Source organism: Lactuca serriola, chromosome 4 (assembly GCF_051521515.1).
Source record: "Lactuca serriola cultivar US96UC23 chromosome 4, Lser_US96UC23_V15, whole genome shotgun sequence".
Taxonomy (NCBI): domain Eukaryota; kingdom Viridiplantae; phylum Streptophyta; class Magnoliopsida; order Asterales; family Asteraceae; genus Lactuca; species Lactuca serriola.
The window spans coordinates 219588261-219606309 of NC_136411.1; the positions used below are offsets into that span (position 1 = coordinate 219588261).

The following is an 18049-nucleotide window of genomic DNA, read 5'->3' on the forward strand; positions in this document are numbered from 1 at the left end:
ATACTCGTATTATACGTCAATGTTAGCCGTTCATTAGTGTTGCAGAACAATAGAGACACAAAGGAGAAACAAGTGTGACGTTATGTCATGAGAATTCCTAAGTGTGGATGTAGAGAGTAAGAGTTGTGTTTAATTCTTCATGACCAATGAGAGATGAATGATTAGGTACACTCAGTATCATGTGTCTGATTTGATGACGATTTGTAGTCAATATATATATATATATATATATATATATATGTATATATATATATATATATATATATATATATATATATATATAGAGAGAGAGAGAGAGAAGAATATGTGTTGGAGCACTTGAACGACCTACATCCTAATGGATGGATTCTTAGATATGTATTTTTTTTAGATTGTATTTAGATACAAACTGATCGAGTGAGAGAGTGAAAGAGAGTGCACAATTGGTGGAAACTGGTACGCCGGTTAATGATCTCTTATGACTGTGCTCTACATAATCCGGAAACAAAGTAGTTAACAAGAAGTGCTCTAAAAAGCAACAACATTATTTTTTTTGAACATTTTGGAAACTTTAATGGTATTTTTTGTACTAAAATGTGTACTTCGTCGACATTCTGTGTACAAATGGTATACTTCAATGATATTTTTGTACTAAAAAACAATGGTATTTTTTGAACATTTTGGAAACTTTATTACCCTTTAGGTCATTTTTCCGTTTACCTGAGATAACCGGTTACTACAAGGTTTTATTTGAACACATGTATACTTCATTGGTATTCTATGTATAAAAAATATACTTTAATGGTAGTTTTTGTACTAAAAAAACAACAATGATATTTTTTGAATATTTTGAAAACTTCGTTACCCTTTTAAGTTATTTTCCCTTAATTTTATGCATCAAGTTACTATAAAAGTTATTATTTAAATTTTCATGTCAAGGAAATCTGTTAAAAATTTAACCGTGCAACCAAATAACATGGGGGCTGATTTTTCCACTCAAGAATTTTATTAGTCCACTGAAAAAAATGTTCATGGACATTTATACCCCTCTATATAATTAGTGATTAAAATTGATTAATAAATAATAAAAAGAAAGATCATTTGTTTCCTTTTTATAACATGCCATTCTTCCATGGAAGATATTCTTCTACAAAATCACAAAAAGAAACAGCCACAACAAAGGATTCAATCAATCCTGCAAGTTCAAAGATTCACCATACTAGAAACTTACAATTGCCAAGTGTTTCTTTTTAAAGGTTAATCACATTAGAAACTTACCATTGCAAGATAACCACAAAATTGATTTCAGTCTACATGCACACCATTGAAAAAGTCAGCAATATTGATAGCTAATAAATCAATTAAGAAAAACAATTAGATGCTAAAAAGGAACTAATCAAATCAAAGAACAACCTAGGTAATCAAATGATCTTCAGATGAACACACAAACACACACATATACTGATCAGTAATTGGCGATGAATACACACCAGAATTACAGAGACACATTGGCGGGTATTCTTGGTTAAGGATGGATCTTCAGTTGGAGAAACCGATATGATATGCAGATGAACACACATATACACTGATTGTTTGGATCATAAGACGATAAAAAAAAACACATCCACCGATCGATTTTTGGATGAATGGGTGGAAGGGATCATCAAATTTTGGAGCATACCAACGAGAATTTTAGGTCACCGAGTGGTGATGGAGTGGGAGGATGAAGCAACATAGATGTATATAAGTTCATAAAGGAATTCAAATGTTATTTGAATTCATATCTTTATCTTTAGTTATCTTTATCTTTGGTTTCTGTTTCTAGGATTCTTATCTTTACGTTTTGTTAGCTTCACCAAATATTTTATTTAAAGGCTTTTGATAAATCAATGAAATTATTAGTTCCATCAATTTCTTTATGGTATTAGGGCCGATCGATCCAACCTAAAAGAAAAACCCTACCATGGGTAACGGTGGTGAAGAAGGCTTTGGCAAGAAAGACAATGAAACCACAAATATCGACTCCAATTCACCTTATTACCTGCATGTGTCTAATTATCCCAGACAACTGCAAGTGAATGACATACTAACCGATAGCAATTATAGCGATTGGTCATAGGAGATGACAAATTTCTTATATGCAAAGAACAAGATGGGATTTATGAATCAAGCCATTGAGAAACTAGAAGAAAACACAGCTGAATACTTGATTTGGATGAGGTGTGATGCCATGATCAAAGGATGGCTCACCACAACAATGGAGAAACGCATCAGATCCAGCGTGAAGTGTGCTTCCGCATCAATAGAAATATGGGCAGATCTCAAGGAACATTTTGGAAAGGAGAGTGCCCCTCGTGCTTATGAACTGAAGAGAACACTTACCATCACACACCAAGATAGAGTTTCCGTTTCTGCCTACTACACTAAGATGAGAAGTGTATGTGACGAGATTCAATCAGTGTGCCCTCTACCCTCGTGCACATGTGGAAAATGCACCTGTAATATTGGAAAGAAATTGACTGAGTCTAAAGAGAAAGAAAGATTGTATGAATTTCTTTTGGGACTGGATGATGTTTTTTCAACTGTCAGGACTCAAATCCTCACATCGAAACTTACACCAACACTTGGAGAAGCTTATCATCTTGTTGCTGAAGATGAATAGCAACGTGCCATCTCAGCTATGAGAAGGATACCTCATGATGCGGCGACATTTCAAACCTTCAGTATGAGAAAACGAGATGTATCGGTTGAGGTTGCAGATTCAAGAAACATGGGCATGCTCAAGGAAGCGAAACACACAAACCAAGAAGGGGAACACTGCATGGTATGTGGGGAAATAGGCACAACAAATCTGGATGTTTCAAGGTGATCGAATATCCAGAGTGGTGGCAGGGAAAAGGGAAGAAAGAAAAGGAAAATCCAAAATCCTCTTGGGCCAATGCTAATTGCAGTCCTGTTGCTGGACTCACGAAAGAACAATATTAAACACTAATCAAGCATCTCTCCATTGGCAAGAAGGTAGAGAGCAGTGATGATGCATGTGCAAGTGCAAACTTGGCTGGTAAGACAATAAAAAGTGAATCTTAGATTGTTGATACATGTGCAATAGAACATATGGCTAGTGATCAAAGTTTACTTGAAAGCAAAGTAAACTTTAGTTATGAAGCACCCGTTGCCATTCCTAATGGTGCCTTAATTCCGGTTGTAGGAAAAGGAAATAGTAGGCTACCAAATGGCATGAAGCTTGGGAATGTACTATATATTCCCTCATTCAATTGCAACATGTTATCAGTAGGACGACTAACAGATGATTTGAACTATGTTGTGACTTTTTTTTTCGTGGTATTTGTGTTGCACAGGACTTTGCCACAAAAAATTTGATTGGTGTGGGTAAGCGTGAAGGTGGGCTCTATCGGGTGAATTCTAAAGAAAAGATGACAAGAGCTATGACAAGTAATCAGAATGTTGAAATTAGGCATAAAAGACTTGGGCACGCATCAGAATCTAAGCTGCATAGAGTTGATTTTTTAAAGAATTCTAGTTTTAGTTTGAAAAATAAAAACTATGATTCATGTGTAAAGGCAAAACTCACACGTTTACCATTTCCCATTTCATCTAGTAAAACCACCGACTGTTTTGAATTAGTACACTGTGACATTTGGGGTGGATATCGGACACCTTCTTTTACTGGGGCTCGTTATTTTTTAACTATAGTTGATGACCACAGTAGAGCTGTTTGGGTCTTTCTCCTCAAACACAAGTATGAAGCAAGCAAATGTTTAATTGAGTTTTCTAACATGGTCAAAACACAATTCGAAAAGAAGATAAAAAGAATAAGAAGCGATAATGGTGGAGAGTTTGTATGCTCGAAATTGCTAGATGTTTGAAGTTTGAAGCTAGCTTACCCACCAAATTTTGGGGGGAATGTGTGTTGACAGCAGCCTACATCATCAACAGGTTGCCATCCAAAGTAGTTGATCACAAAACACCATTTGAAATTTTGTTTGGCAGAAAACCCGATTACACCCACATGAATTTTTTTGGATGTTTGGTGTATACTAGGAATACAGAGACACAAGGAGATAAGTTTGAAGTCAGGGGGAGGCCTAGGGTTTTCGTGGGATATCCTCAAGGTCAAAAGGGATATCGAGTCTATGACTTGGAGACCAATAAAATTATTTTCTCGAGAGATATTAATTTTTTTGAAGAAAACTACCCTTATGCCAACATAAAGCACGAGTCTGATGCGACCAATGATCAAGATCTTTTTAAACTTGATGCAACCACATACGATGACCCATAACTGAATATTACACCACAATGACATCATGCAATCAATGTTCCTATTACTATTGCCACTGAACATCAAGAAGCTTCAAACATCTACATCGACAAGCGTGGATAACCGTGACACTGATGAAAATCACCACGATAGTGATGAACAGCAACAACCATTCCTTCAGCAAGGAACCAGAACAAAGACACTACCAAAAAGATATGATGGATTTCAACTTGATTTACCTCGTTCGATCAACAATATGCTTCCTACACCTGATCAAGCCTCATCAACAGAACACTCATTAGCTAACTATGTTTCTCATGATAGGTTTTCTGATAGTCACAAAGCATTCATGTCTTCCGTTAGCTCTCACTTCGAACCACGATGCTCCAATCAAGCAGCAAAATATGTCAAGTGGAGAGAGGAAATGAAGAAAGAGATCGAAGCTTTAGAAACTAATGATACTTGTACTCTTGAACAGCTACCTCCTGGTAAGAAAGCTGTTGGATCTAAATGGGTATACAAGGTTAAATATAAACCAAACGGTGAAGTGGAACGCTACAAAGCCAGATTAGTGGCAAAAGGGTATACTCAAACAGAGGGCATTGATTTTCATGACACTTTTGCCCCTGTTGCTAAGCTCGTTACCATCAGAACATTACTAGCCATCGCAACCAAGAAAAATTGGATTGTAAACCAATTGGATGTGAACAATTCTTTCTTGCATGGCTACTTGCAAGAAGAAGTTTACATGAAGGTCCCTGAAGGTTTTGCAAAAGAAGGTGGTAATAGGGTATGCAGGTTACGAAAGTCTCTATATGGACTTCGCCAAGCATCACGTAACTGGTACCAAAAATTCACATTGGGCTTAACTCAAATGCACTTTGAACAATCTCATGCTGATGCCTCACTTTTTACCTAAAAGAAGGATGGTGTCTTTGTTGCAGTCTTGATCTATGTCAATGACGCCATCATAGTCGGTAACAGTTGCGACAAAATACAAGCCACAAAATTTAAACTTCATCTACGTTTCGGTATTAAAGATCTGGGTCCTCTCAAATACTTTTTGGGCATTGAGGTAGCCAAAACAACCGAAGGTCTTTTGCTCAGTCAACGAAAGTATACCATCGATATCTTAAAAGATTGTTGGATGGAAGGATGCAGACCCATTTCCTTTCCCATGGAGCAAAACCTCCAACTTGATCAAAGTATAGAAAGTCCATAATTAGAAGCAGCTCAATATCGTAGATTGATTGGGCACCTCCTCTATCTTCAAGCAACTCGCCCTAACATCACATATGTTCTTAATATGCTTAGTCAGTTTGTGGCCGACCCAAGACAAACTCATATGAATGCTGCACTCCAGGTCCTTCGCTACCTCAAAACTGCTCCTGGACAAGGCATACTTCTGCCTAGAGAAGGGGGGCTAAAACATGAGTTGTATTGTGACTCTGACTGGCTTGGTTGTGCGTACATGCGGTGATCAAGAACTGGGTATTTACTTGTCTTGGGTGGAGCACCAATCTCTTGGAAAACGAAGAAACAAACGGTGGTTTCTTTCTCGTCAGCTGAAGCGGAGTATCGAGCCATGACAATCACTGTTAGTGAAGTGTTGTGGGTTCGATGGTTATTAGATGTCTTACGAGCGCCTCAATTGAACGCCACTCCACTCCTTTGTGACAATCAAGTGGCTAGACAAATAACTAATAACCCTGTTTTCCATGAACGCACGAAACACGTGGAAATGGACTGTTATTTCATTCGTGAACGTGTTGAAACTAATGAAATTTTACCCGTTCGAATAGACACTCAACTTCAAGTGGCCGACTTGTTCACTAAAGCCTTGGGAGGAGAAAGATTATGAGTGTTAATGAGCAAGTTGGGCATTAGAAACTTATATGCTCCAGCTTGAGGGAGAGTAAAGGAATTCAAATGTTATTTGAATTCATATCTTTATCTTTAGTTAGCTTTTATCTTTGGTTTCTGTTCCTAGGATTCTTATCTTTACGTTTTGTTAGCTTCACCAAATATTGTATTTAAAGGCTTTTGATAAATCAATGAAATTATTAGTTCCGTCAATTTCTTTAGTTCACTCCATTTGAAAGTAAGTGGAAGAAGCTGCTGAAGATTGACCAAACAACACCGACTGAAGAAGCATCAGTGAAGGAGGAATGAGAAAACGGTGTCTCCATTGTTTGTCATTTGGAATTTAGGATATTTTTATCTTTATTATTTTTTAATTAAATAAAAGGGTATAAATGTCATATAAGCTTTTCTTCCGTGGATGAAGTAAATTTCTATGTGGAAGAATCATGACCCAAAAACATGATGTTCTAAACCGATTGGTCCCGACTTTTGATCAAATACAAACTTTATGTTTCTAATTTGAAAAAATAAAAATATAATGCGAGTTCTTTTCTAAATTCTTAAAAGTAATCAGTTCAATTTAAAAGCTGAAAACAACTTAGTTTAAAAGGTTTTCCAAATTGAAGGTGATTTTTTTATTTAATTTTGTATCTATTTATTAAAAGAAAGATATTTTAACTTTTATATATTTATCATATTTTCTTTGTTCATAGATAAATCAAAAATAGCAAAGGGCTTGTAGCCCAACGGTATCAGGTGTTGTCCTCCCTTCTTAAGGTCGAGTTCAAATCCCGTCGTAAACATAAATGAAATTAGGTGTGTAGATTACATATTTGCCGGTTCAAAAAGAAAAAGATAAATCAAAAATATAAATAAAAATATCACCTCCATTTCTATAACAAATTAAAAGAATAAAAGCTAAAGAAACATAACCGGTTTCAAGTCGAACCCGGGATTCAACTTTCAACCCCAGTTTGTTTTTTGCGGTTTGTCGACTGTCGACCTATATATATAATTGCCTATCCAAGAAAAAGAAAACGTGGATAGAGTTGGAACTTGGAAGGGCAATTTCGTAATTGAGTATTAGGAAAGATGTTATCCTTACACATTCGCATATTCTCCATAAAAGGCGTGACGTTGCGAAATTAAACACTTGGAAAGCTGCACCATACCAAAACGGAACACTCAACTCTACCCGCCCTTCTCCGCCGTGCCACTGCCGTCTCTCTCTCTCTCTCTCTCTCTCTCTCTCTCTCTCTCTCTCAATAAGCAATCGGTGATTGTATGTCTTGATTCCAATACACTTCGGTTCATAACATTCGAAGATTTATAAACTTCAACAGAGCATAGAACACCATGTCTGGATCAATCGTTCGCAATTCTTTGCCTGGTAAGCTCCTATCTACATTTTCGTGAGAATTCCTTTACTGATATATCATCTATTGTCGTCTCTATCTAATCATCTTGAGGAGTTTGCATGGTAAAACATCGACAAGTCTGTTTGAGTAGCATCAGTTAGATGTGTTGATGTTATTGTTTTGTTTATTTTCCTATCAGAGTTAATCAACTGAATATGGCTTTTGGAGTCCTATTCAATATAAAAAATCTGAACGAAACACGCTTTTTTTTTGTGAGTACCTTTTTTTGTAAATACTTGAGGCATAGATGCATTAATTTTGAGGAAGGGTAAAATTCTGGTTGAAATTTGCATCTTGTGCCATTTTAATTAATAAAGTTTGTGTTTCATAAGAAATAGATATTTCTGTTTTAATATGAAATTTTTTGTCAGAATTATATCTCAACATCAAAATCTTTGCCAAAGTTTCTCTAAATTGAAGGAATGATGTATGGTAAAATGCTTAGATATAAGTAATTTGCTTTGAGTCTTGTATCTTGGTTAATTATCACCCTAATTTCTATGAATGTTTTTCCTTTTTTAAATAAAGATTAGAGGATTGGAATGCAAAATAGTTGGAATAGTGAATTTTACGTGATTCTATGGCATCCAAATTTTGTAGGGTAACTCCTCATTATGTTACCAAAGAACTTATCCAGTTTATTTTGCACATTTAGCCTTTTTGTTTTATGTTTCTGATATGGAAGGAATATATGTGTCATTGTCAGAAATCAGAGCCACAAAATTAATAATTAATCAAAGGCTTAAGAAACGTACAAATTTCAATACGTTGAGGAGTGATGAGATCCATATAATAAACAAACCAATGATAAAGACACATAAAAGTTTGAACTTTCAACACATCAAGCTGTTTGTCTTTAACATCCAAGTAATTTAGGACTTTATGAAATTAGTCATTTACAGTTGACATTTTTGTACGTATGTTTTTAATTTTTTTTCACCTCGATATAAATTTTCGTGAAGGGTTCCCTGGTTGTGATGACAGAAACTCATGGGATACAAATCTTGAAGTCTCTGATGAAGAAGGCACAAGTGGAACATGGAAGAAAAATAAAGAAAATGCTTCTTCCAAAATCATCCAATATTCTCGAGAGAGAAAAAGTAGAAACAAAACAATCTATCTAGATTCTCTTACAATAGAGGAGGCTCAAGATCCTCATGAGGTTAAAGTAGTTGATGCTTTTCGACAAACTCTAATAAAAGACAACTTGCTACCAGAAATTCTTGATGATTTTCATATGATGTTGAGGTAATTAACAATCTATTACTTTGAAGTAGTGTTTTTTTGCCTTAATATAAGTAGAATGGCTTAATGGGTTGAGTGAGACAAGGGTGTCTAAGTGTCTTTATCCATTAAGACTCTTTTTTTACGTTGCTACCCTTCAACCAAACTCTCCTTTTTATTTCTTTTGAACATATTGAAACCCAATCATCTTCTTCTCCAACTAATTGGTCGATTTTCTCTTTCTCTCGAGTAAATTTTTTTTTTTTTTTTTTTTTTTTTTATTTTTTATCATGGTCATTAAGAATTTCAAGTTATAACGATCCCCAGATGAACATTCAATTGTTATTTAGCACCCGTTTTAGACAGAAGGGTAAAATGGTCATTTTCACATTGAGCCTGTTCATTCGGTCAAAAAAAAAAAAAAGAAACAGTCTTTGTTTATACAACGGTTAATCTAGACTCAACATTCTCCTTGTAGATACTTGGTAGCCAAGAACTTTAATATTGAAGGCGCTAAGAACACGTGGATCAGCATGCTTCAATGGAGGAAAGATTTTGGAGCCGACAACATTTTGGAGGTAAATTAACAATTTAGTGTTGCATTCTTTAATTTCCAGTCTCCTTATTGGCTTTTTGTCACGATAAAGTGCATGCTAAAGTCATTTCCTTCTTTTTTACGGTGTATTAAGACTTTTGCATAATATATTGGTTAATTGGTTTTGATTCATACTGTTTAAAGTTTCATCTTTTTAGGAAAGTTTATTTATTTATTTATTTATTATGTGTTTTACTAGGACTCGTTTAGATTAGTATAAATAAGGGACGTTGGTTTATTATAGTTATGCAGAAACTTTTATTAGTTTATTAAGAGAAAAGTTGTTTCAATTCTCAACTTCGGTTTTTTTCTTGCTACATACTTTTTTTGCTTGTAATCAAAGCAAATTCCAACATAAGGAAACTTACACTTGGTATCAGAGCGATTTCGTTGAAAGTGGTGTGATTCGAGGTTGATTACAAGCAACCCCGGTTTCTCTTAATCGGGCTTGTGAGAGACTAACCGGAGGCGCGAAATAAATAGACGGGAAGACGTCAAAGCGGGTGACTTTGATTTAGTTCGTTTTGTGGGTGACGGAAGACGGTAAAGGTGGTTGTGACTTTGTCTTGTTGTCCGGTGGAAGAGTGCTCTCGGAATAAGCTTGATTAAAGAAGTCGGGGTTAAGGAGAAAAGGGTGTCATTGGTTAAAGAAGGAGGTTCGATAACGTATCAAGTTTCGGTTTTGACTCCAACGAAGTATCCAGTGTGGGCGGTCAAAATCAAGTCTATTATGGATGCACACGACATATGGGAGACGGTCGAACCAAAGGCGTTAGGTGAAGCATCCGATAAAAAGAAGTCAAAACAAGCTCTTGCTTTTTATTTCAAGCGATACCCGAAGACACGGTATTGCAAATGGCGAGTTACACCAATCCAAAGAAAGTGTAGAATGGGTTGAAAACACAGTATTTGGGAGTGGATCGGGTAAGAACGGCTCGACTTGCAACCTTAAAAAGAGAGCTTGAAAGCTTGCGCATGAAGGAGGGTGAAACGGTCTATGATTTTGTGACAAAATTATCTGGTTTAGCGTCAAAAGTAAGAAGTCTTGGTTACGAGTTTGAAGAACTTGATTTGGTGAAAATGTTACTTGATTCGATGCCTAAGTCGTTTCTTCAAATCGTGGCTTCAATAGAGCAATGTTTTGAGTTGGATTCAATGTTATTCGATGAAGTGATTGGTAGATTGAAGGCATATGAGGAGCGTATAAGAGGAACCAAGAAAGTGGAGGACACTCAAGGTGGGTTGTTGGCTAGTGAGGAAAAATCACATGTTTGTAAACATTGTGACGATGGACATTCAAATCGGGATGACTTTGGACGTGGCCGGGGAAGAGGTCAGGAATCCGGGAGAAGTCGAGATGGTAATGATTAATGAACGTGTCCGGGATAAAAGTCGCGTTAGATGTTACAAATGTGGTGAGTTTGGTCACTATAGCAATGAGTGTCCTAAATGGGAAAAAGAAGAAGCGGGTCTAATTGAAGAAGAACCTTCAGTGTTTTAAACAAGTGGTATGATCAAACCAATTAAGGGGGTGATTGTTGGTTAATTGGTTTTGATCCATACTGTTTAATAGGAAAGTTTCATCTTTTTAGGAAAGTTTATTTATTTTTTTATTTTTTTATGTGTTTTATTTGTGTTTGAGTAGAACTCGTTTAGATTAGTATAAATAATGGACGTTGGTTTATCGTAGTTATGCAAAAACTTTTATTAGTTTATTAAGAGAATAGTTGTTTCAATTCTCATCTTCCATTTTTTTTCTTGCTGCACACTTTTTTGCTTGTAATCAAAGCAAGTTCCAACATAAGTAAACTTATATAATATACATTTGTCTTGTTTTTTCATATAATTAGATATGTTTCCCTTGTTGAGAATTGTTGGTTAATATGAAAAAAAGGAATTTTCCCCACATTGGTAGAGTGTAGACAGACAAAACGAGTATGAGGCTTTGTTTTCAAAGTGCGCCCCAGAGCCCCAATTAAATACACTTTCAGGATCCGATTCTTTCTTTATTCTCTTGTTTTAGATGTGAGTTAAATATTTGGAGAGTGTCGGGTTTGGCTTGAGAGATTACTCTAAATGATTGTAATTGTGGTTTTGTCTGTTTGAATACTCATTGTTTTTCTCCAATTTTGGAGTTTTCCATGTATATTCTTGTGTTGTTATTTCTCTATCATTTTTTCATAAAACGGGTTATTGGGAATCTTGAAGTCCATTTTCCCAACATACATATCACTCTTGAAGTCTATAATTTATTGTGTTTTTTTTCGTTTCCCGAGTTTTTTTGTAAATTCAATAAAGGAAAGGGAATGAAAATATTGACAGAAAGAAAGGGAGGGGAAGGAAATGAAAGGAAAATTTTAAGTTTTTGTGTTCCCGAGTTAGGAGGAAAAAGAAAATAAAATTTAAAATTTTTCCTTCCCCTCACTTTTTTCTCCAAACCCGTCCAATTTGGGAGGAAAATTTGGAAGAACAATATGGCTCCAAAATCCTTTTCTTCCCTCACTTTCCTTCAATTAATGAAACTCGGGAACACGATTTTCTTTCGACATCCCTTACTTTCCCTCAATATCCATCAATTTCCCAACTTAAGTAGAACTTGGGAGCTAAATTGTTATCTAAATCTTGTAAAAATATTGTTTTTTTTTTTTTGGCAGGATTTCAAGTTCAGTGAATTGGATGAAGTTCTTCGGTATTTTCACCAGGGTTACCATGGTATCGATAAGGAAGGAAGGCCTGTTTACATAGAAATATTAGGACAAGCTGATCCAAAGAAGCTTATGAAAGTGACAACTGTTGAAAGATACGTGAAATACTACGTACAGGAATATGAAAGGACTTTAGCCATTAGGTTTCCAGCCTGTTCAATTGCAGCAGGAAGACGTGTTTCTTCTAGTACAACAATTATAGATGTTCAAGGCGTGGTATATATGATAATTTATTACGCTTGATTTTTTTGGACTGAAGGTATTTCGTTTTTAAAGTTTTCATATGTTTTTTTTTTTCTTTTCGTAGGGTTTATGGAACTTTACAAAACCGGTGATTGAACTTATTAGGAGGCTGCAACAGATTAACAACAACTATCCCGATGTATATTTCTGCTACCATTTATTACAACAAATTAACAATTACTAACTAAAATTTCTTTACAGATTAATTATGTGATTTTGAAGTTTAAAGACGTCAAGTAGTGACATATTTTAAGTTTTACTTCAAAATCTATAGAAATTTCTAAAATTTCTTGTCAAGTATATATGCATATATCAACATATATATAATACACAGGTTGTAATACGAATAGGCCTAGGTTTGTGTTTATTAATGTAACGCCTTTGATATGTAAATTATATCTTGGTTTATTCACTAAAATGACCAAAATGGGTGGATTTCTAAGATAGAATGACCACTTTTTGAACAAATATTACAAAATGACCATCCATTTTACAAAACGGACTTGCAAAATTGATTTAAGATTGGTCCCCACTGGTAAATCTTTTATAAAAAAATATTTGGAATTTTTCTTTCTGAAATGACATCATGATATTTCAAAAAAGATGATATCATTTTCCAAAAAAATGTAACATTTCACAAACAAAAGTGATTATGTAAAGCCGATTTTGCAAAATGGGGCCATTTTGTAATGCGGGCCCACCCATATTGGTCATTTTAATGATTAACTCTTCTATATTTAATTTCAGAAGTTGAAGTTTATCTTTTTTTTTGAAATATCTTATTTACATACTCTAAATTTGGGACATGAAATCTGCAGACACTTTGCCAGATGTTCATCATAAATGCTGGTTCTGGATTTAAGATGCTGTGGAATATGATTCAGTCCTTTCTTGAACCCAAAGCAAAATCCAAGATTCATGTAATTCGACTTAATGATTTTTTTTCTCAAACTTTAAGCTGTTATCACCACAACTTTTGTATTGATACTTTTCTTTCTCAGGTCTTGGGCACCAATTTTTTAAGCACATTGCTTGAAGTAATTGATGCAAGGTAAAAAAAATATAAGGAAATGGTTCTTGAATAATTATGCAGATGTTCGAGTAAATTTGATCTTGATTACATCTTTTTAATTTTTCAGTGAATTGCCAGAATTTCTAGGTGGTAATTGCAATTGTGTAGAAAAAGGAGGCTGCATGCGATCTGATAAAGGACCTTGGAGAGACCCTCATATTACTAAGGTTAAAAAAATACGAATTCTTATTACAGGATTACAATAAATGATTTCTTTTAAATTAATAAGAAGGAGGTTTTGAGGTCTATGAACATAGGGTCAGCAGCATTAAGATGAATTAATGTCATAAATGGGTAATGGAAAATTTGTTTCTTTTTACTGAACACCATTGTTCTAAAATGGTACGATTTGTTTTTGTTCACGATATACCATTAAAATAATGGTATTATGTGAGAAGAAGGTTCCCGTGTCTTATCTTCTAATAGTACTTTTTTCAAAGCAATGTTGTTTTGTAAAAAAAAGAAGATTAACATAGAAAAATCTTGATCTGTAGCACATACATAAGAAGATTAACACCTTTAATAACAAATATTCTGTTTAAAATAATGTAAGTCATGTTCCATTTCCAAAATTCATATATGTTTCAAAAGTTGATAGGGATATAAGCACTGCTTCTAGAAACTCATGGTTTTTATTTGTTTTGCGCAATAATGCAGGCTATTTCAAGTGGTCAAACAAAAGATTGCATCTCAAGATTGGAGTCAACTAGAGAGGGAATAATACATGATGGTGCACGGTGTTCTTCATCGGTAACACCTTTATCACCTTATGCTACTATATGTTATAATAAGAATCTCAATATACAATAAAAATTATTATATTTTGGATTATTTTGCGGTTTAACCAATGCGATTTTAGATATTCACTAATGTGAGTCAACTTTGACATTTTTTTTTCTTTTGTGACCATTTTAGTATGTTATAGTCGGTCAAAGTGGTCAACATAGAAAAATCTGTCAAAGTTATGTGGCTTTGTTGGAATATTTTGTTTCACAATGATAAAAATGCAAACTCGCCAAAATATAGTGGCTTTTATGTAAATTGTCCAATTAACTTCTCCCTAGGTCTATAGTATACTGATTGTGAAACTGTTCATTTTTTTTTTGTTATTGCTTCCACTCATTCCCTGAAAAGTGGATCCTGCTCGATTAGCTTCAAATATCTTAAATATGTGCTGAGATCAATGCACCAACTACCGTACAATAGAGTTGTAATTCACTAATTATTACAGATGTTTGTCAAACCACCATTCAGTAATTAATATAATAAACAAAAAAATCTATTGTTTGATAAATACAATTTTCCAATAGTTAATTTTAATATATTTGAATGTTGATAAATACAATCTTCCAATATTAATAAATGGTATATTTTAGAGAATTTTAAAGAAGCTCAATAAGCTCGTTGAAATGTTTTTAAAAAAGCTAGCTTATGAACTACTTTTTGGTTTGTCAAACATGACAATTTTAAAAAGCTTAGAAAAACAAGATAGTTGTGCCAAACATGGCCTTAACTTGCTACAGGAGATCATAGAAAAATTATTCAACACTTCAGTGTCTTTAGTGGAATATATCGAGTCAAAGTAGTTAAACCATGAAAATGGCCAAAATGCACTTGTTTTTATGTATATATCCTTAATAAGAATGACAGCAAGAAAGAATCTTCAAATATAGTAGCATGGTGGTTTCTATATATTGGTTTTACTGATTTTTAAAATTGAATGAACTGACATTTACCTTTTATTATGTATAACATTACAGGAAGATGCATTTGTAAACAGAAGTATGGCGTCTAAATCGACTACTTTGGTGTCTGATCACCTTGCTCCTGTTGAATGTAAGCATTAAGATGTGTAAATATGTATATACCTGGGATATAAATTAAATAAATTCTTGATGATCAAAACATAATTAACATTTAACCATTGTATGTCAGTATATAATTGTATATTTCATCAAGCCAGATATCTTATTTTTCTGATTAATTAGGGGCAGGTTTTGGACTTTTTATTTTTATTGGCATTGTTAACCCCGCTAAAGTAATAGCAAACGATCATCTTCATTCATCACTATATCTTAATCTTATTAGTTATATTTTAAATTATGGATGAAAACGTAATTAATTATCATTCAGTTTATATATTTATGACATCGGTAAATTATTCATAGATTGATAATTTAAAATCATTAAAAGTTTTATTAACACTTATCAAACTTTCATTTTGCATAAATTTTTTGTTAGCGACGGTTATGATGATAACTTTTATCATTGAGATTGTTAATGCAACAACTCCATAAGGGGTAGAATGATTGGATCACAAAGATAACATCCGACATGTATATAGACCTAACATGTAAATGAGGCAAACAAGGGAAAGTAAGTCTAAATGAGCAGTAATACATATAAGCAGATAAATCATAATACAAGCATATGAACATGAAATCCTGCAAATAGGACAAACAATGTGATGGTTAGTCAATGTGGGCAGTAAAAGAATACTTGAATAAATCATGATATTAGCATATGTGTAGGATCCATGTACACCCAGTAACGCGGTAATTTCAAACAATTTTTCGCATTTTAAAAAAACAATTCAATTCACAATATTATAAAACACATTGTTTCTTATATTCCACATAAGTCAAAATCCCAAGATCATAACATATCAATAAAACTCCGCGCGTGTGTACACTAATCATGCCGGCGCCTTCTCGCGATCCTCACTAGTACCTGAAACACATAGCACAAAACGCTGTAAGCATGAAGCTTAGTGAGTTCCCCAAAATACCACACATAACACATACTAGCCACTCGGGGCTATTACGTTGTGGGCCCTTGGGCCCTAACTCTGTGGACCCTCTGGTACTAGCTCTGTAAACCTTCCGGTTCTAACTCTGATATACACACGACATAGATCACATAGAAATAATGCAGTGCAACACATCACATAAATGACATACAATAGCTCTGCCACATAACTCTAATTACCACTCAAGGTAAAGTATAGTGAGAAGACTCACCTCAGATGTCTCGGTAATATCTCGCTCGCGTAACACTGATCTAGCCTCTGCCTAAACACATAAACAATCATCTCAATTAATAACGGCTCTCCAGGCTAGACTAAATCCTCACACGTCCTCTAAGAAGGCTAAAAGACCATTTTACCCTTCAAACAGTCCACAAGTCCAATTGTTGACCAAACCCTAAAAGTCAACAAAAGTCAACGGTTAACCCTTTGACCAGACTCGCCGAGTGCACAATTGTGACTCAACGAGTTCAGTCATGAACTCAAGTCCTCAAAATCCCCAATGACTCACCGAGACACTTCCCCAACTCAGCAAGTCACCAACTGAGTGATTCATGGGGAAAAACTATCCTACTCGTCAAGTCTGTTATTGGACTCGGCGAGTTCATGCCATGATCAAACTCAAATGACCTCCTGAGGTCAGATCTGTTTCTCCAATCCATAGATCTGGCCTTACCCACCACTATAATCACGTAAAGGTCTAACCTTTACACTCATGCAATGACCAAAAAGCTTCCTTGGGTGAAATAACCCCTAAATGGCAACCTAGGGCCATATCTCTAATGGAGTAGCAAAAGGTAATGAGAATGGGACTCTTTGGACCTCTTAAGGTCCAGATCTAAGAAGAAATCCACCTTGGGACCTCACATACTTCGAATCCAATCCAAATAATGCACAAGAAAACCCTAGATTCAACTAGAACACCAAATACACGAGTTTAAGCACACATTAGTACCTCTAGCAGCCTCCTCTGATGAAGGGATGATAGATCTGAGCTCCTCAACCTTCCTTGTTTGACCTCCTTCCTTCTTTCTTGCAAAAACACACTTAGAATGATGAAATAGCCCTCATCTTGCACTACAAGCCTTCTCTCTGCTCTCTAGGGTTTCTCAGGGGTCTGATAGCTGCAAATGGTGGCTTAAAGGTCCTTAAATAGGGCTCAGGCCCCGAAGAATTAGGGTTTCATTAAACAGCATGGACTCGCCGAGTCCGCTATTAAATCAGTCCGACCATGCGCGATCCTACTCGACGAGTCTAAGCGCCTACTCCTCGATTCCCTCTCCAAAACTCAATATAAATGTCACACCCCCAAACCAAGGATGGCGGAAACGTCCGGGGATGGAGGACTTCATGTACAGTATCACAACAACGTGTATAATAGTGCTCAAAGTAAATACAACCATCATAAATATAATTGAAAAAGTTACACCAAAGTATATGTTTACATGTTTCAAAATCAATTACATTGTGATGACAAAAATAAATTGTTGACAGTATAACGTCCCATCCTCAAAGCGCTGAAGTTTTCCTGTTTCACTGATTTCCTGAGAATACAAGTAGTTTTGAAAAAGTGTCAACAATTAAGTTGGTGAGTTCATAAGAGTTTTGTTTGAAATAGAAACCATTTTCCTTATAAAATCGATAGAGTTTGATTTCTAGAAAATCCAATATTTTCTTAGTTAAGTATGAACAGAATATTTCTATATGATGCGTTAATGAACCTTAGAATGACCCGTAGATTTCCCCTATAATCGTCCAGCGTATATAAGTTATATAAAATTTAAGTTAGATAAAACGTTGAATATAGTGGGTCTGCCCTAGGTCCACAACCCAACGAGGAACAGGAGATGAGGTGGGCCCCA

At 35.0% G+C, this 18049-nt stretch overlaps 2 protein-coding genes across 2 annotated transcripts; both read left to right on the forward strand.

Annotated features, from left to right (window-relative positions):
- The first annotated feature begins 2101 nt into the window (after positions 1-2101).
- On the forward strand, positions 2102-2641 carry LOC145099190 (uncharacterized). Its single transcript, XM_079036783.1, has one exon. It carries the CDS (start codon positions 2102-2104, stop codon positions 2639-2641), a length of 540 nt encoding a protein of 179 aa, XP_078892909.1.
- A 4520-nt stretch (positions 2642-7161) lies between these two features.
- LOC145103297 (phosphatidylinositol/phosphatidylcholine transfer protein SFH6-like) lies at positions 7162-15365 on the forward strand. Its single transcript, XM_079040851.1, has 10 exons — positions 7162-7514; positions 8505-8790; positions 9245-9344; positions 12016-12282; positions 12374-12448; positions 13128-13229; positions 13311-13360; positions 13449-13548; positions 14039-14131; positions 15142-15365. Exons 1-10 carry the CDS (start codon positions 7481-7483, stop codon positions 15226-15228), a joined length of 1194 nt encoding a protein of 397 aa, XP_078896977.1. The 5' UTR covers positions 7162-7480; the 3' UTR covers positions 15229-15365.
- Positions 15366-18049: the final 2684 nt, after the last annotated feature.

Coding starts and splice junctions, on each gene's coding strand:
- LOC145099190 (XM_079036783.1), top strand. CDS start 2,102: ATGACAAATTTCTTATATGCAAAGAACAAGATGGGATTTATGAATCAA.
- LOC145103297 (XM_079040851.1), top strand. CDS start 7,481: ATGTCTGGATCAATCGTTCGCAATTCTTTGCCTG. Junction 13,230..13,310: donor AAGCAAAATCCAAGATTCAT/GTAATTCGACTT, acceptor TTTCTTTCTCAG/GTCTTGGGCACCAATTTTTT. Junction 14,132..15,141: donor GTGCACGGTGTTCTTCATCG/GTAACACCTTTA, acceptor ATAACATTACAG/GAAGATGCATTTGTAAACAG.